This window comes from Giraffa tippelskirchi, chromosome X (genome assembly GCF_054371585.1).
Source record: "Giraffa tippelskirchi isolate mGirTip1 chromosome X, T2T-mGirTip1v1.2.pri, whole genome shotgun sequence".
NCBI lineage: Eukaryota > Metazoa > Chordata > Mammalia > Artiodactyla > Giraffidae > Giraffa > Giraffa tippelskirchi.
In genome coordinates, this window is record NC_137289.1 from 147648038 (window position 1) to 147674467 (window position 26430).

Sequence of the window (26430 nt, forward strand, 5' to 3'; positions counted from 1 at the left end):
GATGAGTTAAGATGAGACAGCAGTGTTGGGGGACTCCGGGTTCTGAAGAATTCACCACCCCTCCGCCCGGGGAAGGCCTGCTGAAGGGTTAGAGAGCGGACTTCCCCGACCCTGAGCTCTCCGCCCCTCATCCCTCCTCCTCGCTACCAAGCATCACCCTCGTGAGGCCTCGTGGCGTTCCGCGCTGCCCTCACCGAGCCTGGCGCCTTTTCTGCCAGCGCGGGGGCGGGGATCGGGCGGGGGCCGCCGGGAGGCCCAGGGCACATGACGCCCCCTCCCCGCGGCCCCGCGCCCAGCACATGACCCAGGCCGGCCGGCAGACCCGAGCCGCGCGCGTCCCCAGCACGACCCATGGCCTCCCCGCGCCTCGGCACCTTCTGCTGCCCGACGCGGGACGCCGCCACGCAGCTCGCGCTGGGCTTCCAGCCGCGGGCCTTCCACGCGCTGTGCCTGGGCAGCGGCGCGCTCCGCCTGGCGCTCGGCCTCCTGCAGCTGCGGCCCGGGCGCTGGCCCGCGGGCCCCGGGATCGCTTCGGCCTCGCCGCCGACCTCGGCCCGCGGCTCCGCCTCCGTGCGCATCCTGCGCGCCGCCACCGCTTGCGACCTGCTCGGCTGCCTGGGTGAGCACGCGACCCGCGCGGGCGGGGGAGTGGGGGACCCCTCGGTGTGCGAGTGAGGAGGGCCCGGCCCGCGGGTGAAGACTCCTTCTTGGGAGGTGACGGCGCAGGGCTGGGGACTTCAGGCCCCGCGCATACTGCGCGGGTGGGGACTCCTCCGTGCGCAGCTGAGCGCGCGCAGCCCGCGAATAGGGCTCCCTTTGTTTGTGGCTGAGGACGTCAGCCCCCCAAGTGGGGACCCGTCTGTGCGTTTTTTCAGGGCGCGCCTACGTGCGCGGTTGAGAGCCTCGCGGCCCCGCGGGTGGGCCTCCATGGGAGGTTGAGGGTGTGCCCGCGAGTCCGGACCCCTTCGTGGGAGTTGAGGGCACACAGCCTTGTGTTGTGGACCACTCTGTGCGCGATTGAGGGCGCACAGCCCAGTGGTGGGAACCACTGCGTGCGCGGTTGAAGGCGCGCGGCCCGCCATTGGGGAGCCCCGTGTACGAGTAGGGGTGCCCAGCCGGCGGGTGGTGCGTGTTTTAGGGCACGCGGCCTGTGAGTGGGGACCCCTCCGTGTGCAAATGGGGACTCCCACCCCCAGGAGTGGGTACCGGTCTTGCGTGGTTGAGAGTGCCTGGTGGGAGGATGGATCCAGAGAAGGCTTCCCAGGGACACAATGGGAGGAGGAGAAGAATCTGCAATACAAGATGGTATAAGTTGCTTGGGACTTCTTTTTTCTTTTTTCTTTTTTTTTAACACTTTGATGTATCTGTTACTGCTCTTATTAGGGAAACTTTAGGCAGTGCTGTGAAGGACATCCCAGAAAATACAACGGTTCCATGATCGTTCCACCAATGAGAGACTAATAGTTACTATATCGGCCGTGCGCGCGCGCATACTCACACACAGTTATTTCCAAACCGATTTACAAGAACAGGAAGAAAACTTCACATATATAAAATTTTTATTTCCTTGTTTCTCTATGTATCTATCTAAGTTTGGGTTTTCTATCACAGGTGTGCAAACCTGCAGACTCTAGGCTAAAGCCAGCCTGCTTTTCTATGTACGGCCCACAGTTAAAGTGTGTTTTAAAAATCTGTGGGGGCTTCCCTGCTGGCTCAGATGGTAATGTGTCTGCCTGCAATGCGGGAGACCTGAGTTCCATCCCTGGGTCGGGAAGATCCCGTGGGGAAAGAAATGGCAACCCACTCTAGTAATCTTGCCTGGAAAATTCCACGGATGGAGAAGCCTGGTGGGCTACAGTCCATGGGGTCGCAAAGCGTCGGACACGACTAAGCAACTTCCTCCCTTTCTAAAAGGAGAGTGCAAAAGCTGGCTTAACACTCAAAGCTTAAAAATCTACAGAACAGGGGCTTCCCTGGTGGTCCAGTGACTCAGCCTCTGTGCTCCCAATGCAGGAGACCCGGATTCGATTCCTGGTCAGGGAACAAGATCTCTCATTGCCGCAACTAAGACCTGGCCCAGCCAAGTAAATAAATACTTTTAGGAACATCTACAGAACAACAGTATTTCTGACATGTAAGCATTCCGTGAAATGTGAATGTCAGCGTCCGTAAGTGGAGTCTGATGGGGATACAGCCGCGCCCTGCACTTGAGCACTGTTGGGGCAACATCTTCCGCCCACCCCGTTCCCCCAGGACAGCAGAAGTGAGTGTTGACTGGAGAAAGTGTGGGCCACAGAGCCTAAAATATTTTCTCTCTGATCCATTACAGAAACTTTGCTGACCCCTGCTTTCAACCCTAGCATGGTACATTTTATAAACTCTAAGCTCAATTGTCTGACCTTTTAAACTTTTTATTTTGGACTTTATTACATATATGCAGAGGTAGAGAGGCTATATAATGAACCCTCTGTTCTCATCACCTAGCCTCCTCTTTACTTCATCCCTGTACCCCACTCTCCACTGAAATAATCTGAGGCAGATCCCAGAATTTATATCGTTTCATCCACACAAATCTCAGTAGGTAACCGTAGAAGAATTCAACATATATATATAATTATATACATAATTATAATATATAACACATGTCTATTGTAACATACTGTATACTACGTGTGTGTGTGTTAGCCATTCATTCATGTCTGACTCTTTGCAGCCCCATGGACTGTAGCCCGCCAGGCTCCTCTGTCCATGGGATTCTCCAGGCAGGAATTCTGGTGTGGGGGAACATTTCTTTCTCCAGGAGATCTTCCCGACCCAGGGATCAAACCCAGGTCTCCCGCATTGCAGGCAGATTCTTTACTGTCTGAACCACCAAGGAAGCCATATACTGTACAGTATGTTACAATATTATTATATATTGCAATATATAATATATTTAATATGTTATATTAGTGAAGTGAAATCGCTCAGTTGTGTCCGACTCTTTGCAACCCCATGGACAGTAGCCTACCAGGCTTCTCTGTCCATGGGATTTCCCAGGCAAGAGTACTGGAGTGGGTTTCCCATTTCCTTCTCCAGGGGATCTTCCCGACCCAGGGATCGAACCCAGGTCTCTTGCATCGCAGGCAGACGCTTTACCCTCTGAGCCATCAGGGAAGCTCAATATTGGCCATGTTGGAATCATCTGCGCTTGAAGGGGAGGCATTGATGCTATTTGAGTGCCTTCCACCTCCGTGTCCTGAGGGTGTAAGGGACACGGACCATGACTACTGAGCCCAGGCGATGAAACTACTGGAGCCCAGGTGCCCTGGAGCTGGTTCTCCGCAAAAAGGGAAGCCACCGAGACGAGAAGCCCAAGAGTAGTAGCCCCTGCTCCCTGCACCTAGAGAAAGCCTGTTAGCAGTGACAAAGACCAATCAATAAAATAAATCAATACATCTTTTTCTAAAAAAATTGAGAAAGAATGTGCTTTTTTTCAGTCGTTTTTTTTTTTTTTTTTTACATGAGGACTAGTTAAGCCAGACACTAAAAATATAGCCAAGAAACACACACAGTTATTCACACCGTAGCTTCTCAGAGGTAAATAAACGAACAAGCAAAACGAGGGACATGACGGTGGCTGATGACGGCGGAAGTGGAAATCAAAGTGCCTGGGATTGCTCTGCAACCGCAATCCTTATTTTCTGAGTCTTGTTTTTTTTCTCTGTCTCTCTGCACCCACCCACATGTGTATTTTTCCTCTCTCCCTTCCTATCTTCTGTCCATCCATCCTGTCATCTGTCCATGCATCCATTTGTCCATTCATCCTTTTTACAGTCACCAGGTCCCCTTTAGATCTGAGTCAGGAGCAGATACAAAGAAAGCGTATCACCTGGTTGTCCCTTAGGTATCATGGTTCGGTCTGCAGTGTGGTTAGGGTTTCCGAGTTTCGTGGACGACATCTCCGCCGTGAACAGGGCACACGTGTGGCCAGCGGTCTTCTGTGTGGGGAGTGCGGTAAGTGTTCCCTCTGTTACACTGAGTCCTCACAATGTGTTCCTGACCCTCCCACCAACCCAGTGCAGTTTTCAGAAAAGCTCAGAGACCCCCACCCTTACCCCACTGACTAGGAACACTGTGGCGGGGGGTACTGTTTGTGATTTAATAAACCCTCCAGGGGTCTCTGGAAATTCCCAGGTGGCTCACTGGTGAAGAAACCGCCTGCTAATGCAGGAGATGCAGGTTCGATCCCTGGGTCGGGAAGATCCCCTGGAGGAGGAAAACGGCAACCCACTCCAGTATTCTTGCCTGCAGAATCCCATGGACAGAGGAGCCTGGAGGGCTACAGTCCATGGGGTCACAAAGAGTCAGACACGACTAAGAAACTACAGAATAACCAGCAGCCTCTGAGCCACACTCCAGTTTGAGAACCACTGTGCTAGTATTTTCCGTCCCCGATCCTTAAACACACGTTCAATACTTACCTGAGATTTGTGTGTCTGTGTGTGTTTTAGTCGCTAAGTCGTGTTCGACTCTTGTGACTCCATGGACTGTAGCCTGCCAGGCTTCTCTGTCCATGGGATTTTGCAGGCAAGAATAGCCACAGTCAAAACAAGCTGGCTGGGAAAAAAAAAAGGAAGGAAAAGAAAAAAAATTATTGATTTATTGGATGTACGTACTTACCAAAATTGTATTTAAGTACATCTATTTGTGGGCTTCCCAGGTGATGCTAGTGGTAAAAGAACCCGCCTGCCAATGCAGGAGACATAAGAGACGTGGGTTCAATTCCTGGGTTGGGAAGATCCCCTGGAGGAGGGCATGGCAACCCACTCCAGTATTTTTTGCCTGGAGGATCCCCATGGACAGAGGAGCCTGGCGGGCTACAGTCCACGGGGTCGCAAAGAGTTGGACACCGTTGAAGGGACTTAGGACTGCAGCACGTCCCTGCCTTGCTTCTCCTGGGAAGGTCCTTCCTGCACACCCTCTTTTTGTCCTCAGCAGAAGGGCGTCTGGTTCAAAGGCCTTTCATCTCTGAGCCCTTCGTCTCTTTGCCTACACGTGTGAGCACCAGGCGGGGCTCTCTGGCCCAGTCCAGCTGAGCAGACGGGGGAACCAAGGCACTCGCCTGCACCCAGGCCACATCCCAGCCTGGGCTTCCAAGGGTGGCCACGTGTCTGCAGAGGGCTTTCCTGGGACACCTGATGACGTCATGGGTGGGGGCGGGGCCGGGATGACATCAGGGCAGGGCAGGGCCACCTGCAGCCCGCCCTCAGGGGCTGGGATGCCCCTCTTGTGATTACAGCTCTGGATCCAGCTGCTGTACAGCGCCTGTTTCTGGTGGTGGTTCTGCTACGCGGTGGACGCCTACCTGGTGATCCGGAGGTCGGCCGGACAGAGGTATTCAGTGCGAGCGGCTGGGTTCTTCTGCCCTAGCTCGTTGCCCGAGGGGAAGGTTGGAGAGGCCACGAGTACTCATTTCTGAAGGGTAGACATGGAAAGTGAAAGAGGAGAGCGAAAAAGTTGGCTTAAAGCTCAACATTCAGAAAACTGAGATCATGGCATCTGGTCCCATCACTTGATGGCAGATAGATGGGGAAACAGTGGAAACAGTGGCTGACTTTATTTTTGGGGGGGCTCCAAAATCACTGCAGATGGTGACTGCAGCCATGAAATTAAAAGATGCTTACTTCTCGGGAGAAAAGTTATGACCAACCAGGAGCATATTAAAAAGCAGAGACGTTACTTTGCCAACAAAGGTCCATCTAGTCAAGGCTATGGTTTTTCCAGTGGCCATGAATGGATGTGAGAGTTGGACCATAAAGAAAGCTGAGCACCAAAGAATTGATGCTTTTGAACTGTGGTGTTGGAGAAGACTCTTGAGAGTCACTTGGACTGCAAGGTGATCCAACCAGTCCATCCTAAAGGAAATCAGTCAGTCCTGAATATTCATTGGAAGGACTGATGTTGAAGCTGAAACTCCAATCTTTTGGCCACCTGATGTGAACTGACTCATTTGAAAAGACCCTGATGCTGGGAAAGATTGAAGATGGGAGGAGAAGGGGACGACAGAGGATGAGATGGTTGGATGGCATCACCGACTCGATGGACATGAGTTTGAGCAATCTCCGGGAGTTGGTGATGGACAGGGAGGCCTGGCGTGCTGCAGTCCATGGGATCACAGAGTTGGACACGACTGAGCAACTGAACTGAAATGAACCCAAGACACAGTCCATCAGAACCTCCCAGCGGGCACTCCACCAAGAAACATCTAATGCCAGGTCATTTTTATAAAAGGCGGAAGGCACAATCAAAACAGCACAGTATTCTTGCGGGACACCTGAAACATTGTAAGTCAACTATATTTTGGTAAACTAGATATATTAAGAAAAAAAATAGCAAAGTATTCTCCAGGTGAGCCCCCCCGCCCAAAATTGAGGATTTTAAAACCGTGGAAACAAGTAATTCAGTAAATTGCATATTTGGAACTGGACAGATACTCAAAAGGGTTGGCATGAATATAAAAATTCTGATGGTATCGAAAGGTATAGGAAAAAGTTCAAAGAAGTGTGTATGGGTGTGTTATGTAAGTACTGCTGCTGCTGCTGCTAAGTCGCTTCAGTCGTGTCTGACTCTGTGCGACCCCATAGACGGCAGCCCACCAGGCTCCCCCGTCCCTGGGATTCTCCAGGCAAGAACACTGGAGTGGGTTGCCATTTCCTTCTCCAATGCATGAAAGTGAAAGTGAAGTCGCTCAGTTGTGTCCGACTCTTAGCGACCCCCTGGACTGCAGCCCACCAGGCTCCTCCATCCATGGGATTTTCCAGGCAAGAGTTCTGGAGTGGGGTGCCATTGCCTTCTCCATGCTAAGTACAGAGCCCAAGAATTCTGGAGCTGGAGAGGGGGCTGTCTAGGAGGAATCACACAGTGGTTAGTAGCTTGGCCCCAGTGGGTTCAAGTTCCTGCCCCCTCACTCACTAGCTGAGTGACTCCTGGCAAGTTTCTCAACCTCTCTGGATCATCTGCAAGGCTTGCTGCCTCTGCTCCTTCGGGGGGACAGGGTGGGGTGTGTGGGTGTACAGAGATGAAGGATGGGGATGGTTAAGGATGTAATGGGGGTGGTAAGAGTGTGAACTCTGCAGGGAATGATCAGGGGTCTGGCGGACAGAGAGATAGAAAGTCTCTCAGCTCTCCTGGAATGTCAGATGGCTACCCATTTCTCCAAGACCTTCTTTGTGGTTTGGTCTGAGCATTAAGACTCTTGCATGTTAGGTACCAAGGTGACTTCAGGAAGGACAGAGGCTGGGAACCCCTGGCTACTGGGGGAGCTAGGCCCCTAGGAGGAATTATGAGGTACCCATCCCTCCCTCCTATCAATCTTGAAAGCTTTCAGTTCAGTCACTCACTTGTGTCCGACTCTTTGCAACCCCACGGACTGCAGCATGCCAGGCCTCCCTGTCCATCACTAACCCCCGGAATTTTACTCAAACTCATGTCCAACCATCCCATCCTCTGTCGTCCCCTTCTCCTCCAGGCTTCAATCTTTCCCAGCATCAGGGTCTCTTCCAGTGAGTCAGTTCTTCACATCAGGTGGCCAAAGGATTTGAGTTTCAGCTTCAGCATCAGTCCTTCCATTCAGGACTGACTAATATCCTTTAGGATGGACTGGTTGGATCTCCTTGCAGTCCAAGTGACTCTCAAGAGTCTTCTCCAACACCACAGTTCGAAAGCATCAATTCTTCCGTGCTCAGCTTTCTTTATGGTCCAACTCTCACATCCATACGTGACTACTGGAAACACCATAGCTTTGACTAGGAAAGCGTTAAGTTAAGGGAAACAAACGAGACTCAGCAGGCCACATTGTTTACGCTTCCACTTGGAAGAAAAGTCCAGAATAGGTGAATCCATAGAGACAGACAGTAGGTGAGTGGTTGTTAGGAGCTGGAGGTGCAGGCGTGATGGGGAGGGACCCCCGAATGGGTCTGGGTGTCCTTTTAGGGGGATGAACATGTTTCAAAACTGGCTTGAGGTGGGGCTTGCACAGCACTGCAGATGTCCTAAATGCCACCGAGTCATTCACTTTAGAATGGTGAGTTTGACGTTACCTGAGTTTCACTACTCAGCCGCTAATGGGTGAAGAAGCCATAGGCAACGCATGCACAAGTGGGCATGGCTGTGTGCCAATAAAACTTGATTGACAAACGCGGGTGGAGGGCCGGATCTGTACTGAGGGCCGCGTTTAAAGATATAAACAAAGGAAGCAACCTCAGAGGCACAATCAAGGGGCTGTTTGCTGAGTCTGCCCTGCATGTGTTTTCCCGCTGCTCGCGGAGTGCGGGGCTGGGCAGGTGCTGGACCTGAGGTTCTGGACCTGTATTCTCCCTCCCCCAGCACCATCCTCCTGTACCACCTGATGGCCTGGGGCCTGGCCGCCCTGCTGAGCGTGGAGGGAGCCCTCATGCTCTACTATCCTTCCATGACCAGGTAAGCCAGGGCTCCCCCCGATGCCCGACCCCCGTGGGGTGTCCTCCTGCAGGACATGCCTGGGTGCTGACCCCGCATGGGTGGGTGGGCCGTGGTCCAGGATCCGTGCAGCCGTGAGCACGTGCCTGGCTCCTTGAGTCAGCCAGGGTCCTCCGCTCCTGCCTGTCACCTACGTGCTGGGTACGTGTTGGGTCGGTGCTGCGCCCAGTGTGGATACAGAGCTTGAGGTGGGGCTAGCACGGCACCGTGGATGTCCTAAATGCCACTGAGTCGTTCACTTTAGAACGATGAGTTTGATGTTACGTGACTTTCACTACTCGGTGCTAATGGCCATAGACAATACATACACAGGTGGGCATGGCTGTGTGCCAATAAATCTTTATTGACAGAAGCAGGCAGAGGGCCAGATCTGTACTGAGGGCCGTGTTTAAACAGACAAAAAAACAACCTCAGAAGCACAATCAGCTAGGGGTGCATCTCTCCTCCCTACAGGCCTGTGATGGGCATGGCTTCCACCTACCCACTCTTGATTTATTTTTAATCCTTCAAACCAGCTTCCTCTGGGCACGCAGGTGAGTTGAACATCCCAGGGCTGAGTTCCAGATGTCTGGGAGATGCAAAGGGTTGCTTTAGAAGAGCTCATTTTCTGCTATCTGCACTTTTTTTTCATGTCTCCATCCTGTGCTCTTTTGAACACATGCTGGGAGGTGTGGCCTCTGAAACTGTCTCAGACGTTTTTTTAAGAGTCTGAATCCCTACACTTTACCATTTGTAAAACCTCAAGGTCCCTCTAAGGATATATACTCCAAGGTTTAATGGAAAACTGAAAATCAGAGGTTGGACACTGTCTCTTTGTGATTTTAAGGTGTTGTAGACCCAGGGAGGGGCTTCTTGTCTAGCTCAGCTGGTAAAGAGTCTGCAACGCAGGAGATTCCAGTTCAATTCCTGGGACGGGAAGTTTCCCCGGAGAAGGGATAGGCTACACACTCCAGTATTCTTGGACATTCCTGGTGGCTCAGACAGTAAAGAATCTGCCTGCAATGCGGGAGACCTGGGTTCGATCCCTGTGTTGGGAAGATCCCCTGGAGGAGGGCACGGCAACCCGCTCCAGTATTCTTGCCTGGAGAATCCCATGGACAGAGGAGCCTGGCAGGCTACAGTCCATGGGGTCCCAAAGAGTTGGACCCGACTGAGTGACTAAACACAGCAGAGCACAGACTCAGGGATCAGTACAGCATGGCCTTCAGTACAGATCCAGCCCTCCGCCTGCTTTTGTAAATAAAGTTTTATTGGCACACAGCCATACCCATTTGTACATGTATTGTCTATTGCTGCTTTACCCATTAGAGTTGAGATTTGACAGAAGCTGTGAGGGTTCTGAAGCCTAAAATATTTCCTATCTGTTCCTTTAGAGAAAAAGTTTGCTGACCTGTGGTGTAGTAGGCCGTTTCTCCCCATCTTTCTCAATTTCTTGTAGCTGCTCAGTCAAATGTCTCCACGGTCCTATTGCCTTGTCAACTGTGAGTACTTCCAGGCCTCTGTGTAGACCCCTCAAAATAACCTGTTCTCTCCAGGAACCTTAAAAGGACAAATACAGAGTAAGCAGCTGTTACAGAGGGATGCAGTTAATCGGAAAGAGAAATTTTATCCCTTACCTCCACCCGTGAGATCCTGGGGCTGTTTCATGTGAGCCGAGGTGCTCTGAGATTAACACAAGGCCTCCCCCTGAAGCATTTTAATTCTCCATCATCTCATCTTCCAACATCTGCATCCTCTATCACCCCCACCCTCCAACATCTCCACCCTCAATCATCCCCACCATCCATCATCTCCAACATGCATCACCTCCAACCTCCATCATCTGCAACTTCCACCATCCCATCTTCTCTAACCTCCGTCATCTCATCCTCTATCATCTCATCATCTCATCCTCCATCATCTCTACTCTCCATCATGTCCACCTTACATCATCTCATCTTTCATCATCTCCACCATCCATCATCCCATCTTCCATCATCTCCACCATCCATCATCCGTCTTCCATAATCTCCACCATCCATCATCCCATCCTTCATCATCTCCACCCTCCATCATTTTCATCTTCCATCATCTCCATTCTCCAACAGAACCATCCTCCACTATCTCCATCCTCCATCATCTCCAGCCACCATCATCTCATCTGCCTCATGTCCACCCTCTATGATGTTAACCCTCCCCCCTCTGCACCCTCCATCAGTCTGCCCTCCACCATCCCATCATCTCCACTCTCCATCATCCCATCATGTCTACCTCCATCTTCTCCTCCTCCATCATCACCACATTCCATCATCTTCACTCTCCATCATCCCATCATGCGCACCCTCCATCATCTCATACTCCATCATCACCACCCACCAACATCTCCAGCCACCATCGTCTTAGCCTCCGTGATGTCCACTCTCCATCATATCTACTCTCCATCCTGTCCACCCTCCATCATGTCTTCCTTCCATCACCTCCTCCCTCCATCATCCCATCATCTACATCCTCCATCGTTTGCATTCTCAGAGCCTGAGACCCAGAGCCCCCGGCACTGTGCAGGCTCCCACCCTCACTCATTTGTCCCTCAAAGCTCAGTCCGGGATTCACATCTCATCTTTTGCTCCTCCTGTGCCCCTTTCTCCCCTCAAGCCCTTGTAGACCATGGGTTAGCGTTCACAGCTGAAGGAGAAAGCTTCTTTTAAAAAAGAACGTGCCATCTTCACATGCTATTGCCATCCTTAGGGCAACAAAAGGTGGCACTGCCTTTTTCATGCCTGGTTTCATGCATTTTCCTGCCACTTTCATCTCTGGTGTGAGCACTCCATACTGACGAAAGCGCTGGCATCTTTATCATCTCCCCTTCCCCGGCCACCAGGGCTGCTGCCTCCTCTGGTCTTCCACCCCATGTGGGGTCGGACCTGAGCAACTTCTTCTTTGGATTCCCTCTGCCCCTTTGCCACTTTCTCCACGTTATGCATTGGTTCAGTGACACTCCCGGCCTTGGTAACCTACCTATGTGTAGCACGCCACCATATCCTGTTGCTGACGGATGAGTCTCCCAACCTGTCAGTAGACATCCCTGTCTTTCTTTCTGAAAAGAACCACCGCAATGATTACGGGTCACCTTGAGAACAAGTGTCCTGGGAAATAGGAAGCTCGGGTGTTTTCAGCGGATCGAGGAAAGAGCTTGGATCTTACTGGTGACGTCAGCCAGGCCTAGCTCGTAGTAAAGTGCTGATGACCTTACTAGTTTATTGAGTGCCTTTGTCTTGCTTGAATGTGTGTGTTTTCTTTGAAGGGGTCCCAGGGGGATTGTGGTGGGGGTCCACCATTGCAGAGTCTTTTCCTGTCTTTACTTTTTCCGGCAGGGACCTTGAAAAGCGGCCCGCTTTCTGAGACAGACAGAACTGTGATTGATCCTCCTTCCTCTTCTGTGATTTACTTGCTTGTCCACAGACATGATGAGATGTGAGTCAGGTTTCCTTCCGGCCTCCAGAGGCGATCTGTGCACTTCCCTCTGCGCTCTAGGTCCTCCTATCTCAGCTTTCAGATAAGGCGGTGGGTTATTTCAGGCAAAGCCTCATTGTTGAGGAATGTCTGGGTTTCTCTCCCCTCCCCAGGTGCGAGAGGGGTCTGGAGCACGCCATCCCCCACTACATCACCACCTACTTGCCGCTGCTACTGGTCCTCGTGGGCAACCCCATCCTGTTCCGAAAGACGGTGATCGCAGGTAAAGGGCAGGCAAGTTTCCCCGGGGATGAGGCCACGGGGACGGCCCTGGCTCTTGGGCCTCAGTCATCATCTAGGACCCCTGACCTCATCTGTCACCCTGCAGAGACGGGCGGAATGAAGCTGGGGAGAGTGAGTGGGTTTACATCAGTGACAGGAAGCGAGCGTACTAGATGAAGTCTTTGCCAGCATCCGTTAGCGCAAAGCCCGGGAACCCGTGGACTTTTTCCCTTCTACCTAGACTCATCCTGGGTCTGTCCCTGGCGTGCCCCCAAAGACCCAGTGTCCTTGAAAACTGGCAGAGGGGGAGACAGGAAGAGGAGAGGAAAGGAAAGGAAAGCCGTGGGTGAGCGGCGGAGATGGACCGGGCTGTCCCCCGGGGGGACCCGGCTCCTCCTGTGTTGTCTGGGCCCGTGCCTTCTCCCAGCTGGGCAGGAAACAGGAAGAGGCCCGCAGGACGTGAGTCAGAGGCACCAGAAAGATCTGGGCGAGGTTAGTCAGCAGAACACTAGGAGGGGGCCTGCATTCCAGCCCTCTACCCCATCCTCAGGGAGACGCGCCCTGGGGCAAGTCTCCAGCCCCCTCGTGCCCTGTGGGTCCCTCACGGGCAGAATGAGAGTAAAGAAACACACCTCCGCAGCAAGGTCGCTGGAGGCTCGACTGTGGATTGCAGAACTTTTTACACAAGCGACATGCTCTGCTACTTAGGGAGAGCGCATCACCAAGGATCTTGGGGTCTCTATCTGCGTTGAAAACCAGTGTGTGTATACCTGAAACTGATACAACATTGGAAATCAACTCTCCTGCAATAAAAATGTAAAAACACACAACCCCCATAGCGTATTAGAAAGAAAGTGAAGTCGCTCAGCCGTGTCCGACTCTTTCCGACCCCACGGATGGTAGCCTACCAGGCTTCTCCGTCCATGGGATTTTTCCAGGCAAGAGTACTGGAGTGGGTTGCCATTTCCTTCTCCAGGGAATCTTCCCGACCCAGGGATTGAACCCGGGTCTCCCACATTTTAGGCAGATGCTTTCAACATCTGAGCCAAATACAGCTTTTTTAAAAACGTTGCATTTAAACATAGTGATTAAAAAATAGTGATTCATTTACATAAAATAAGTGAAAACAATGTGTAGAAAAAAAACACTGGAAGGAAATACACTAAGATGCTAACAGTAGTTGTCTCTAGGGGGACCATGGGTTATTAATTTTGTTTCTAAACTTTTTTTTTTATATTTTCCAAGGTGTCTAAAGGAGGGATGGAAAAATCTTTCAACATTTTAACATAGCAAGTATGGGACTCCCCTGGTGGTCCAGGGATTAGGGCTAGGAGCTTTCACTGCAGGGGGGCCTGGGTTTAATCCCTGGTTGGGGAACTAACATCCCACATGCAGAGTCTCGGCCAAAGAAAGAAAGAAATCAAGGATAAATTATTATTTTTATTTTTTTTGGCTGCACCTTTCAGCATGGGGCATCGTAGTTCCCTGACCAGAGATCGAACCTTCGGCCCCTGTGTTGGACGCATGGAGTTTTATAACCACTGAACCACCAGAGAAGTCTCCTAGTAAATTATTTTTAAAAATAATTTATACATATATTTTATTATATTTATAAAAATTATTTTTATTATAGAAATAAAAAGTATAAACTATTAAAAATACACTTCCTGAACTAATTAATAAAATCCAGATAAAATTGGGGGTGTAGTTAACAGCACTGTACCAGTGTTGCTTTCTTCACGCTGACCAGCGTGAGTGTGGTTGTGGAAGACGTTAACATTGGGGGCAGCTGGGTGTACTTATATGGGCCCTCTACTATCTCTGTATATCTTATATAAATCTAAACGATTTCAAAAGTTAAACTGAAAGTCACTCAGTCATGTCCGACTCTTTGTGACCCCACAGACTATAAAGTCCATGGGATTTTCCAGACCAGAATACTGGAGTGGGTTGCCATTCCCTTCTCCAGGGGATCTTCCCAACCCCAGGGATCGAACCCAGGTCTCCCACATTGCAGGCGGATTCTTTACCAGCTGAGCCACCAGGGAAGCCCAAGAATCCTGGTGTGGGTAGCCTCTCCCTTCTCCAGAGGATCTTCCCGACTCAGGAATCGAACCCAGGTTTCCTGCATTGCAGGCGGATTCTTTTCCAGCTGAGCCACCAGGGAAGCCACAAAGACTTCAAAGTAAACCTTTAAAAGCTATGTATTCCCCCAAGTGTCTGAGAAGCACTGCCCCCACCCACCCCATGCAGTGGTGAGAGAGGCATGGCTGGTATCCTGCTTCCTCCTCTCCAGGGTGACTCGCAGGCTCCCGTCCACTTTGCTGCCCTCTGTAAATCGTGAATATCGCACAACGTTCCCCTCTGCTCTCCACAGTGGCCTCCTTACTGAAAGGAAGACAAGGCGTTTACACGGACAACGAGAGACGCATGGGAGCCGTGATCAAGACCCGATTCTTGAAAATAATGCTGGTTTTCATCGTTTGGTAACGTGTTTCTTTTTCTTTAAACCGTCCCTGGGAAGTGAAATGCAAACTGCTCGTCAGGTGCCTTCCCAAGTGTGACCTCAGTTCCAGAGGCAGAGTCTTGGGAGAGGAAACCTTTTCAGGCTTGTGCAGGTGGCCCTGGAGCCAGTGCTGTCCAGACAGGAAGGCCAGTCTACAGCCCTGACCTTCTGGAAAGATATTCACATCCGCTCAAATTATACAGAAGCCCTAAGAACGGAAAGTTCTCGTTTTAAGGTGGACACATCCCAACCACTTGCCTCCGGAGTACTGTCCCATTGCCGGGGTTAACATTGAAATGAAATGCTTCATCATGCCTTCTAAATCCATCTTTTATTTTTGCATCCATCTTTGTATTCTTTTTTAATTATTTTTTTCCCCTGCAATGTAGGGCATGTGGGATCTCACTTCCCCGGCCAGGGATTGAACCTTCGTCCCTTGCCCTGGAAGTACCAAGTCCTGACTGCTGTATGGCCAGGGAAGTCGCTGTAGGATTCCTGTATCTGATGAGACACAGGGGCGACGGCCTGTGTCTCTGTGATGACTCACAGCTCAGGGCAACAAGGACAGAAATCATGACTCCCTGGGTGGTCCAGTGGTTAGGACTCTAAGCTCCCACTGCAGGGGGCATGAATTCCATCCCTGGTTCGGGAAACTAAGATCCCGAAAGCTGTGTGGCACGGCCAAAAAAAACAACTAAAAATAAAAAAAAACCAAGAAGGGTAGAGAGCAATCTTCATCTCCTCAGTGGGCCCCCCATCCCCCAAAGACAGCCAGCCCCAGCATTTCAGGTGGGTGTGCTCTGTGCAAATAGACCTGTGACAAGTGCCCAATCAGAAAGCTCTTTGCTGCAGCCACAGAGTGCTTCGCAAGACAGGGCACACGTTGGTGGTTAATAATTCATCTGATGGGAGGAGGCTGGTTTGGACATTCTCCTGGGAGAGCCATGAGTTACCTCCCTCTCAAAATACCCCGAGCCCGCCATTTCCAACTTCACCGACCTGCTGACACCAATGTCAGAAATTTCCGACATAAAATATCAAGGTTCGTTTTGGTCTCCATCAAGACGTCAGGTTGCTTGTCAAAGGAGGAATGACTTCTGGGCTATTTGACATGTGCTAGAACCCTCCACCCGATGTGGTATTGATTGTGACCATCAGAAGGGTCTCTTGGTCTCTGCTTTTGGCTGACAGGGGCGGGGGGCATCTCTGACGTCAGTTCTCAGGGTGTTGGTTCCTCCTGCAGCTACTTGGTCACCCCTCCCAGACTTCTAGGTCTTGGGAGACATGTTCCCTGGGGCTTCTCATGTGGCTCAGTGGATAAAAAAAAATCTGCCTGCAATGCCAGAGATGTAGGTTCGATCTCTGAGTTGGGAAGATCCCCTGGAGGAGGCAATGGCAACCCACTCCAGTATTCTTGCCTGGGAAATCCCACGGACAGAGGAGCCTGGCGGGCTACAGTCCATGGGGGTCACAAAGAGTTGGACACAACAGAGTGACTCAGCACTCATGCATGCAGATGTGTTCCCTGACCTCCGGCACTGAAAACAAATGATATTGTGAAGCAATTATCCTCCCATTAAAAATAAGCAAAAATTTTGAAAAAACGAATGATATCGCATGTTCTCTTTACCTGTGGCCCATTTTCTTTCTCACAGCTGGTTCTCAAATGTCATCAATGAAAGCCTTTTGTTCTATCTTGAATTGCAACCAGATATCAATGGCAGCTCTTTGAAACAGGTCAGAAACGCAGCCAAGACCACGTGGTTCATGATGGTAGGTCAATCTTGATTTTAAATGTACTTCCTAAAGAAGAAGGAGAAAAAAAAAAAACCCAGACAGGATAAAAACCACTGAGAAGTATGGTCTATGTGTTATTTAAATATGCAGTGAGTTGAAGAGGTTGCGGGGGCCCCCACATCTGGCTGTGGTCCATGAGCTAGCTTGTCCATCCAGTGTTGGTATCATTATTACAGGGATATGACTCTGGTCAGTCAGTTTGGTAAGTGTCTCAAACCTTTCAGGCCGACTAAAAATATCTGGGTATTTATCTGGAAGAAATGTTTCAGACTGAAAAAGCCAGAGTTGGAGATAGTCCTTGGAGCACAGTCTACAAATACAAAGCATTCTAGACAACCCACGTTTTTTTTTTTAAAAAAGGGAATGGTTAAGTAAATCGCTGTCTTTGATCTTGATGGAACGGTATGCAGATGTTGAAAATGACAATGTAAAGTAGGACAATTATGACATCTTGTACAAAGTGAAAAATGCAGAATATATAGATTATACTCATTTCAACGACCTAATCACACACGTAGGCAACAATATTGCCTAGAAACACACCACCATAATAAGGTGGAAAGATCACGGATACATTGTCCTCCACATTTCCAGTACATTGTGTCTCCACTACAAAATCTCCATACAGGAGCAGTTAGTGGAGAGGTGCCTGGGTTTCCCTGGTGGCTCAGCAGTAAAGAATCTGCCTGCCAATGAAGGAGACCCCAGTTCGATCCCTGGGTCGGGAAGATCCCCTGGAGGAAGGCATGGCAACCCCACTCAAGTATTCTTGCCTGGAGAATCCCACGGGCAGAGGAGCCTGGCGGGGCTGCAGTGCATGGACTTGCAAAGAGTTGGACACCACATCGCTGGGGTGATGCCTGGGGCTTTCCTCTCACCCACCCTGGTCTCCTGTGTCCCCCACACACTTCTGAAGGCCAGTCTCTCTCTTGCCCCAAACCAGCCAACAGGGCGCGCCCCAGTTGAGGCCAGCCTGGCAGGCCGGAGCGACCCCCGTGAGCCCCAAGGCCCGCCAGCGCCCTGACTTACATGCCGTCTCTTTCTCCTCCCTCCCAGGGGATGCTGAATCCAGCCCAAGGTTTCCTCTTGTCCCTGGCCTTCTACGGCTGGACGGGCTGCCGCCTGACTCTTCCAGGTCCCAGCAAGGAGATCCAGTGGGACTCGATGACCACCTCAGCCGTCGAGGGGGCTCCCCCGTCCCCCGGGGGCCCCCACGAGCCCGGGGAAGGCCCCGCTCCCAAGAAGCAGCTGCCGGGCGGCGTGCACACTTCCGACGAGGCCTTGAGCCTGCTGTCTGAAGGTAAGAGACTCTGGGCAAGAGGCAGGCCCCAGGATCCCCAGGAACTCCTTTGTAAACAACCAGGAGGGTCTCTGCCCTGTTTTCTGGAACCAGCTTTAGGGCATGAATGGAAAGGGACCAGCTTAATCTTGCAGCTCATCACTCACCTCTCCTTGTAATGTGAGCGCGGTGCCTTTCCTCCAGCACACGGAGCACCCCGTGCCTGCGTGCCACGTGGCTTCAGTCCTGTCGAAGTCTCTGCGACCCCACGGACTGTTGCCCCACCAGGCTCCTCTGTCCGTGGGGACTCTCCAGGCGAGAATACTGGAGCGGCTTGCCGTGCCCTCCTCCAGGGGATCTTCCCCACCCAGGGACTGAGCATCGTAGCTTTGTGTTAACGATCACTAGCTCTGCCTTGGGATGCGTGACATTCTGGGTCTGAGATAAACCGTCACTTCTTGCCCGCGGTGACGTGTTCGGTAAGACAATGAACAGCAGGCAGCCTGACCTCTGGAGATTTTATGTGCAGCTTGGTTTGTCCAGTTCATTCGGGGGCATTTAAGATGAGATGCAGGTCACCTATCGCTGGCTCTTCTGCTCTGTCCCCGTCAAGACTCTTGCACTGTGGTCCTCAAATCGGTCCTCTTTTTAAACTCTTGTTCATCTCATTTGGACTCCCCTGGTGGCTCAGATGGTAAAGTGTCTGCCTACAATCCCGGAGACCCTGGGTGGGTCGGTCCCTGGGTGGGGAATATCCCCTGGAGAAGGAAATGGCAACCCACTCCAGTATTCTTGCCTGGAGAATCCATCCCATGGATGGAGGAGTCTGGTGGGCTACAGTCCATGAGGGTCGCAAAGAGTCGGACATGACTGAGCGACTTCCCTTTCACTTTTCATGTAATTTGGGGTTCTGTACATTAACCCCACTGATACGGAGGACGAAAGTATCAGTTTAAGGCCCAAATAATGTTTCTTTAACATTTATCAGTTACTAAACCTACTACATATATTTAATATTTATATATTCATGTATATCTATTTATATGTATTGATTATAAAATACTCATTACATATACCTTTTTGTAAACTTACTGTAACCCTATAATTGATTGTTTGCTCTATATTCTAAATACACGGTTACAAAAAGCTCATTTATATTCTAATCAAGATGGGTAATGAGAGAGAGAGTAACAATCAGACTATGACCTATATTCCTAATTGAATCTCAATGACCGTCACGGCTATGACAACTGATTCATTTTACCCTCCCTCGCCTATGCAGATTTTATTCCCTTGAAAGATCCTTCTGGAATAGATGTTTTGCTGTTAGTGTTGAGTAGCAAGACCGAAAATCCTTTACAAGAAAACACACGTTTGCAGCACCTCCTCTGGGGGCCAGGAGGCTTGATTCCCACAAAGGCTGCTTGGGGATGAGGCCACCCCACCCCTTCCTTCTGTCCCCACCAGGGCCTTGAAGCTCTCTCTCTTGCCACTTCACTACACTGGGGCCAGTTGAAAGGACTTTTAACCAGAATACACCACCGTGCATCCCATGGACCATCTTGCATTCATAGCTCATGCTTGAACACCACACCTGGAAAGGGCCAATAGTTGTTTAATAATGATGTTAAATTATACATTTGATGGCAAATTAGTCCTAAAAGGCTTCAGTTCAGTTCAGTTCAGTTGCTCAGTCATGTCCGACTCTTTGCTACCCCATGGACTGCAGCACGCCAGGCCTCCCTGTCCATCACTAACTCCCGGAGCTTGCTCAAACTCATCGAGTCGGTCATGCCATCCAACCATCTCATCCTCTGTCGTCCCCTTCTGCTCCTGCCTTCAATCTTTCCCAGCATCAGGGTCTTTTCCAATGAGTTATCTCTTCACGTTAGGTGGCCAAAGTATTGGAGTTTCAGCTTCAGCATCAGTACTTCCAATGAACGTTTGGGACTGATTTCCTTTAGGATGGACTGGTTTGATCTCCTTGTGGTCCAAGGGACTCTCAAGAGTCTTCTCCAACACCACAGCTCAAAAGCATCAATTCTTTGGCACTCAGCTTTCTTTATGGTCCAAACTCTCCCATCCATACATGACTACTGTAAAAACCATAGCTTTGACTACATGCATATTCGCCAGTAAAGTAATGTCTTTGCTTTTGAATATACTGTCTGTGTTGGTCATAGCTTTTCTTCCAAGGAGCAATTGTCTTTTAATTTCATGGCTGCAGTCACCATCTGCAGTGATTTTGGAGCCCAAGAGAATAAAGGCTCTCACTGTTTCCATTGTTTCCCCATCTATTTGCCATGAGGTGATGGAACCGGATGCCATAATCTTTGTTTGTTGAATGTTGAGTTTTAAGCCAGCTTTTTCACTCTCTTGTTTCACGTTCATCAAGAGGCTCTTTAGTTCTTTGCTTTCTGCCATGAGGGTGGTGTCATCTGCATAACTGAAGTTATTGATATTTCTCCCGGCAAGCTTCATTCCAGCTTGTGCTTCATTCAGTCCAGCGTTTCACATAACGTATGTATTTTGCATGAAGTTAAACAAGCAAGGTGACAATATACAGCCCTGATGTACTCCTTTCCCAATTTGGAACCAGTCCATTGTTCCATTTCCGGTTCTAACTGTTGCTTCTTGACCTGCACACAGATTTCTCAGGAGGCAGGTCAGGTGGTCTGGTATTCCCATCTCTTTAAGAATTTTCCAGAGTTTGTTGTGATTCACACAAAGGCTTTAGCATAGTCAATGAAGCAGAAGTAGATGTTCTTCTGGAATTGTCTTGCCTTTTCTATGATCCAACAGATATTGGCAATTTGATCTGTGGTTCCTCTGCCTTTTCTAAACCCAGCTTGAACATCTGGAAGTTCTCAGTTCACGTGCCATTGAAGCCTAGCTTGGAGAATTTTGAACATTACTTTAAAGCCCTAAGAGTAACTAATTGTAAGATTTAAAGAACTCTTAGACATGAGGCTTAAAGATTTAAGGAATTCTTAGTAACATACAAGTTAGGGTACTATGTCAGATATATCTCAAAAGAGCTGGGGAGAAAAAAAGGGTTGAGATTTTCTTACGCATTTTTTAAACTGAGACTTTATAATGAGTAAGCACTTTCTTTAAATTGTAGCAACATTTGTCAAGGTTATTAGAGGCAAGGTGACTTACGAGCTAAGTATAAGGAATATTAAGAGCCGTGACAGTAACCTCCAGGAAGGGCTCATGGCAAATGGACACAGGACTCTTCATCTGGTCCTCCTCCACGTGAGCTGAGGACTAGCCCTTCTTGCAAATCTCCTTCAGTATTTCTTGACTTCTAATAGGGTAATAATGACAGTGATTCTCATAAGATTACATAGACTGTGTGGTATGTGCTTACATAGTGCTGAGACAAAGAGGGCATTCAATAAATGCTAAATCTAGTAAGAATGCATAAGTAATACTGTGATGTGCTGAATGCTTCAGTTGTGTCTGACTCTGTGCGACCCTACGGACTGTAGCCCCCCAGGCTCCTCCGTCCATGGGATTCTCCAGGCAAGAACACGGGAGTGGGTTGCCGTGCCCTCCTCCAGGGGATCTTCCCGACTCAGGGATCAAATCCACGTCTCTTACGTCTATCTGCATTGGCAGGTGGGTTCTTTACCACTAGGGCCAACTGGGAAGCCCAATGACATATTCATAAATTGAGTGGGAAGATGAAGCAAATGTTGGGGAGGAAGAGAATTAAATGGCCATGAAACGAACTTCCCTGATGGGCCAGGAGTTAAGACTCAGCGCTGCCCCTGAAGGAGGCAAGGGTTGAATCCTTGATCTGGAACCAAGCTTCCCCCATGCCACATGGTGTGGCCAAAAAAAAAAGTCTTGAAAATTTCCAATCTTCATTTAAAATATCAAGGCAGAGCAATCTGGGCTAAAGATGTGGGTTCACTTCAGTTCAGTCGCTCAGTCGTGTCCGACTCTTTGCAACCCCACAGACTGCAGCACGCCAGGCTTCCCTGTCCATCACCAACTCCCGGAGTTTACTCAAACTCGTGTCCATCGAGTCGGTGATGCCATCCAACCATCTCATCCTCTGTCGTCCCCTTCTCCTCCTGCCCTCAATCTTTCCCAGCATCAGGGTCTTTTCAAATGAGTCAGCTCTTTGCATCAGGTGGCCAAAGTATTGGAGTTTCAGCTTCAGCATCAGTCCTTCCAATGAATATTCAGGACTGATCTCCTTTAGGATGGACTGGTTGGATCCCCTTGCAGTCCAAGGGACTCTTAAGGGTCTTCTCCAACACCACAGTTAAAGATGTGGGTACAAGTCAGCAAACAGAATGACTCCCACACATGAGACCTCCGTATCTATACCACAGGCTGTGGTATAGATACGGAGGTCTCATGTATCTATATCACAGGCTGTACACTGAGGCCAGAACCCTCAGGAACTGCAGGCCTTTTTGAATAAAGTGGTAATCGTGGAAATGAGATAAGGCTGCCTTAATCTCAGGCATGTTTCCTGTCTCCTTTCCAGCCACTTTGCTTTCATAAAACAGAAAATGCTGTTGTGTGTCAGAGAAAAGCCCAGAGATACAGACTCCAAGCCCTAAGTATGGTTAGGCCTTTCCCCGTCTGCACTGTCAGGACAAAGCGTGGCCTGTTTATCATATCCTTAAGCCTCTATCTGCTACTTCAGGATTCACTTCCAGGCCGACAGGCTTCCATTGAGCCTCCATCATAAAGCATCTAATGCGGTGTCTGGCCCTTATTCACCACTTAACGGAAAAGTCAACTGAATTTGAACAAATATTCATTGAGCGCTTGCAACACAGTCAACACCATTTTAGCTGAGGCGGGGGCTGGGGTGTGAGCGTCTCTGAGAAGTATCATGTGGGGAACTTAGGAATAAAGACTTACAAATAAATAAAGGCTGACCTTGCATGTCGTTTGGCGGTGGGAGAGGCAGGTCGGGGAAGAGAGCTGTCGACGGGTGTTTAGAGATTCTGCATTTTTATCTTGCGGCCAGCAAAAGGCCAGTTAAGCTTTTTGAGCGGACACATAACGCTTACATTTGCTCGTAGGACTAACCTAGTGACTGGAAAATTCCATGGATGGAGGAGCCTGGTGAGCCACAGTCCACGGAGTCGCAGAGTCGGACGTGACTGAGCGACTTCACTTTCACGACTGTGGCAACGGTTCACAATGAGAGGATCTGTGTATAATTCCTTAGGACAGCTTGAGTTCAAAATAGGAAGAGCATCTCTGTAAAGAATCGGGATTTCCTGATTCTCGCTTTTCCATACGTCCCCCTTCTCTACGCAATCCCCCGTTTCCCACAAAGATCTGTTTCCCCATAATTCCCTACTTCTCTCCAACCCCGCGTCTTTTCTGCAACTCCACACTCCTCCCGCAGTTTTCCTTCTTTCCCATAATCCTTGCCTTGCCCACAACTCTCCATTTGCCCACAGCTTTCTGTTTCCTTCCAGAATCCCTCTTTCGAATAATTTCACTTCCCCACGGCTCTGTGTTATCTGCGGTCAGTCTCATATCACCATTTTCTTCTTCCAGGGTTCTGTTCCCAACCACATTTCATTTTTTCTGCCATTTTACTCTTCTATGATTTTCTGTTCTCATTTTTTTTTCTTCTTTTCCACAATTGCCTATTCATCCCACAATTATTCATTCTTAATGCAAAAATCTCCCAGGCCTCCCCCAGCCCTCTTTTTCATGATGATCAGTCTGTCCCACAACACGCTTTCCCCATAATGACACAGAGCAAGACTGGATGGTCCTTGCCCACCCCCCGCCATTCCATCATGTTCTCTGCCTGCCTTTTGCCTGTCGAGAAGTTTAGTCAAAGAATAAGTTTAATCAGAGAGGCAAGAAGTGCTGAAACAAAGGAAAACGGTCAAAGGAGACCAAATAATAATAATGTAGTCATTAAGTGTAGTGAGACTTCCACTGTAGCTCAAACGGTAAAGAATCTGCCTGCGAGGCAGGAGACCAGAGTTCGATCCCTGGGTTGGGAAGATCCCCTGGAGAAGGGAATGGCAACCCACTCCAGTATTCTTGCCTGGAAAAGTCCATGGACAGAGAGGAGCCTGGTGGGCTACAGTCCATGGGGTTGCAGAGTTGGACATGACTGAGCTACTAACACACACACACACAAGGACCTTTAGTTCTTTCTGAAGGGCTATAGATAATATTCTGAGCCACCTCCTGTGAGCTGTCCTATAGATACCAAAACACACCAGTTGGAAGCGTTAACTACACGATGACCTGACTGTACCCAGGACTTGAGCTGCCAACAGTTCCGAGAACTGACCGCAAAGACGGGAACGAGTGCACGCGAGAACTAAAGATTATCTGTACCTAAAACAACCATGATGACGCTAGCCAGACAGCTGATGACCAATCTGAAGATGACTATCAGAGATGACTGTCCTGTTTCTGCATGTTTCCCCAACCCCCCCCAGCTTTGGCTATGAAAGCTCTCACCCCTTGCCTGTCGGGGGGGGGGGGGTTTGGCCTTTGTACAGATGTCCGCCACCCTTCCCCTGCAGTGGCTGGCATCTGAAATAAAGCAGATTTTTCCTTTCCACCAACCTGGCCCGCTTACTGGCTTTTGAGAGGCGAGCACCCAGACCCTTGCATGCATACCTTTTGGTAACAGTACGTTTTCTGTTCTGAATTCCGTATCTCTCCCCCAAGTTCCGGTCCTTTCCCACGGCACCCTCTCTCACGACTGTCTCTCCCATCTCTCTGTATCCTCCGACACAGTTCCGTGGCTCCCAAACTTCATTTTTGTCTCCCGAATGCCACGCCTTCTCGCGGTTCTCTTTCCCCCAGCATCCCTGGTCTCCCTCTTGCAGTTTTCCCTTCTTCTGCAGTTCTGTTAGTCTCACAATACCTTGACGTTCCCTCCACTCTGTTTCCTCTTAACTTTGTTCTCCCCACACACGGTTCTTCCATTTTGCACAATTCTTCCCTTGATCTTCAGAGCTCCCTGTTCTCTCCCACGGTTCCCCATTACCTTCCACATATTTCTATTCTGTCTCATACGTCTTGTTGTCTCTGATTCTTTCCTGCCACCCACTTGCCATCCACATAAAACCATGTGGCTCCATGGGTTGCCAATGCCAGGGGAGTGTGGGAGTTAACACAGCCCAGGGCCTCCAATCTGTCAGGCTGGCTAAACCTTGAAGGCGATTCGACAGCTTGAAGGGGACTCAGGGCTAGGTGTCACATGCTTTCTATGGCTTATGCTTCGTACCTCCTGGTTGGAGTGGCCAATCTAGGGCTTTGAGGTGTCAAGGGATGCTAGAGACACCGCCGAGGGCCCAAGAGACAACATGCCACCCCTAATGGCAGGTCTGCACAGAGCCAGGAAGCTCCCAAGAGCCTGCCTGGACTTGCAAGGCTCACTGCTGGAAGTTGCTAGGAAGGGGGCCTGGCCCTTGGGCACTGTGAGGTCACCAGCAGCTGCACTTCCTGCAAAGACACTCAGATGTTCACACACACCAATGTAGAGTGAGTACACACCCGCCACGGCCTTGTTGGATTTGCTAAGACCAGACAAGAAACCCGTGGAAAGGCAGACATGCTGGAAAGCATTCGGTGCACACAGCAGACCAGCTCAGCCTAGGCCGGGCTAGGCTTGAGGGGGCAGGGGTCATCTGCAATGGTGCTGGCATCTGAGACTCACAGACTGGTTGTGGCAAGAAGGGGTCTCCTTTGTGGAGCCCGAGGGGACAGCGAAGGATGCAAGAACTTTGGGAAAAAAAAAACAAACCACAGGGTGTAGAGCATGCCCCAAAGTGTCAGGTCACGAGGGTGGGTGCTGAGCTGAGACCTCGATCATGAGCCACTGTGTGACCCTCCAGGCCATGGTCTTTTTGCAAGAACTACAGAAACTGCACACAAGTTCCCACGAGCTCAGGATGTGAGCGTCAACAGTGTGGGGTGATCCTGTGAGAAATCAAAGCCTTTGTGAAGCGTCTCCAGCAGGAATGCGGTTCTGGAACTGGAAGTTGTCTTCCCAGCCGCTGCCTGGTCTCCAAGCTGTTTCAAATCCTAAAAGATGATGCTGTGAAAGTGCTGCACTCAATATGCCAGCAAATTTGGAAGATTCAGCAGTGGCCACGGGACTGGAAAAGGTCAGTTTTTGTTCCAATCCCAAAGAAAGGCAATGCCAAAGAATGCTCAAACTACCGCACAATTGCACTCATCTCACACGCTAGTAAAGAAATGCTCTAAATTCTCCAAGCCAGGCTTCAACAATACGTGAATCGTGAACTTCCAGATGTTCAAGCTGGATTTAGAAAAGGCAGAGGAACCAGAGATCAAACTGCCAACATCTGCTGGATCATTGAAAAAGCAAGCGAGTTCCAGAAAAACATCTGTTTCTGCTTTATTGACTACACCAAAGCCTTTGACTGTCTGAATCATAACAAACTGTGGAAAATTTTTAAAGAGATGGGAATACCAGACCACCTGACCTGCCTCCTGAGAAATCTGTATGCAGGTGAGGAAGCAACAGAACTGGACACGAAACAACAGACTGGTTCCAAATCAGGAAAGGAGTACGTCAAGGCTGTATATTGTCACCCTGCTTATTTAACTTATATGCAGAGTACATCATGAGAAACGCTGGGCTGGAGGAAGC

The 26430-nt window shown here is 49.9% G+C and overlaps 1 protein-coding gene across 1 annotated transcript in view; it reads left to right on the forward strand.

Moving 5' to 3' along the window:
- The first annotated feature begins 290 nt into the window (after nt 1-290).
- Nucleotides 291-26430, forward strand: part of LOC145536638 (G-protein coupled receptor 143-like) — a 29663-nt gene continuing 3523 nt past the window's right edge. Inside the window, exons 1-8 of the mRNA XM_081566165.1 lie at nt 291-619; nt 3887-3996; nt 5282-5376; nt 8368-8460; nt 12102-12211; nt 14588-14696; nt 16372-16489; nt 17570-17813. Coding sequence (XP_081422291.1) covers nt 352-619; nt 3887-3996; nt 5282-5376; nt 8368-8460; nt 12102-12211; nt 14588-14696; nt 16372-16489; nt 17570-17813 — 1147 coding nt within the window. The 5' untranslated portion in view covers nt 291-351. The remainder of the gene's footprint in view (nt 620-3886; nt 3997-5281; nt 5377-8367; nt 8461-12101; nt 12212-14587; nt 14697-16371; nt 16490-17569; nt 17814-26430) is intronic.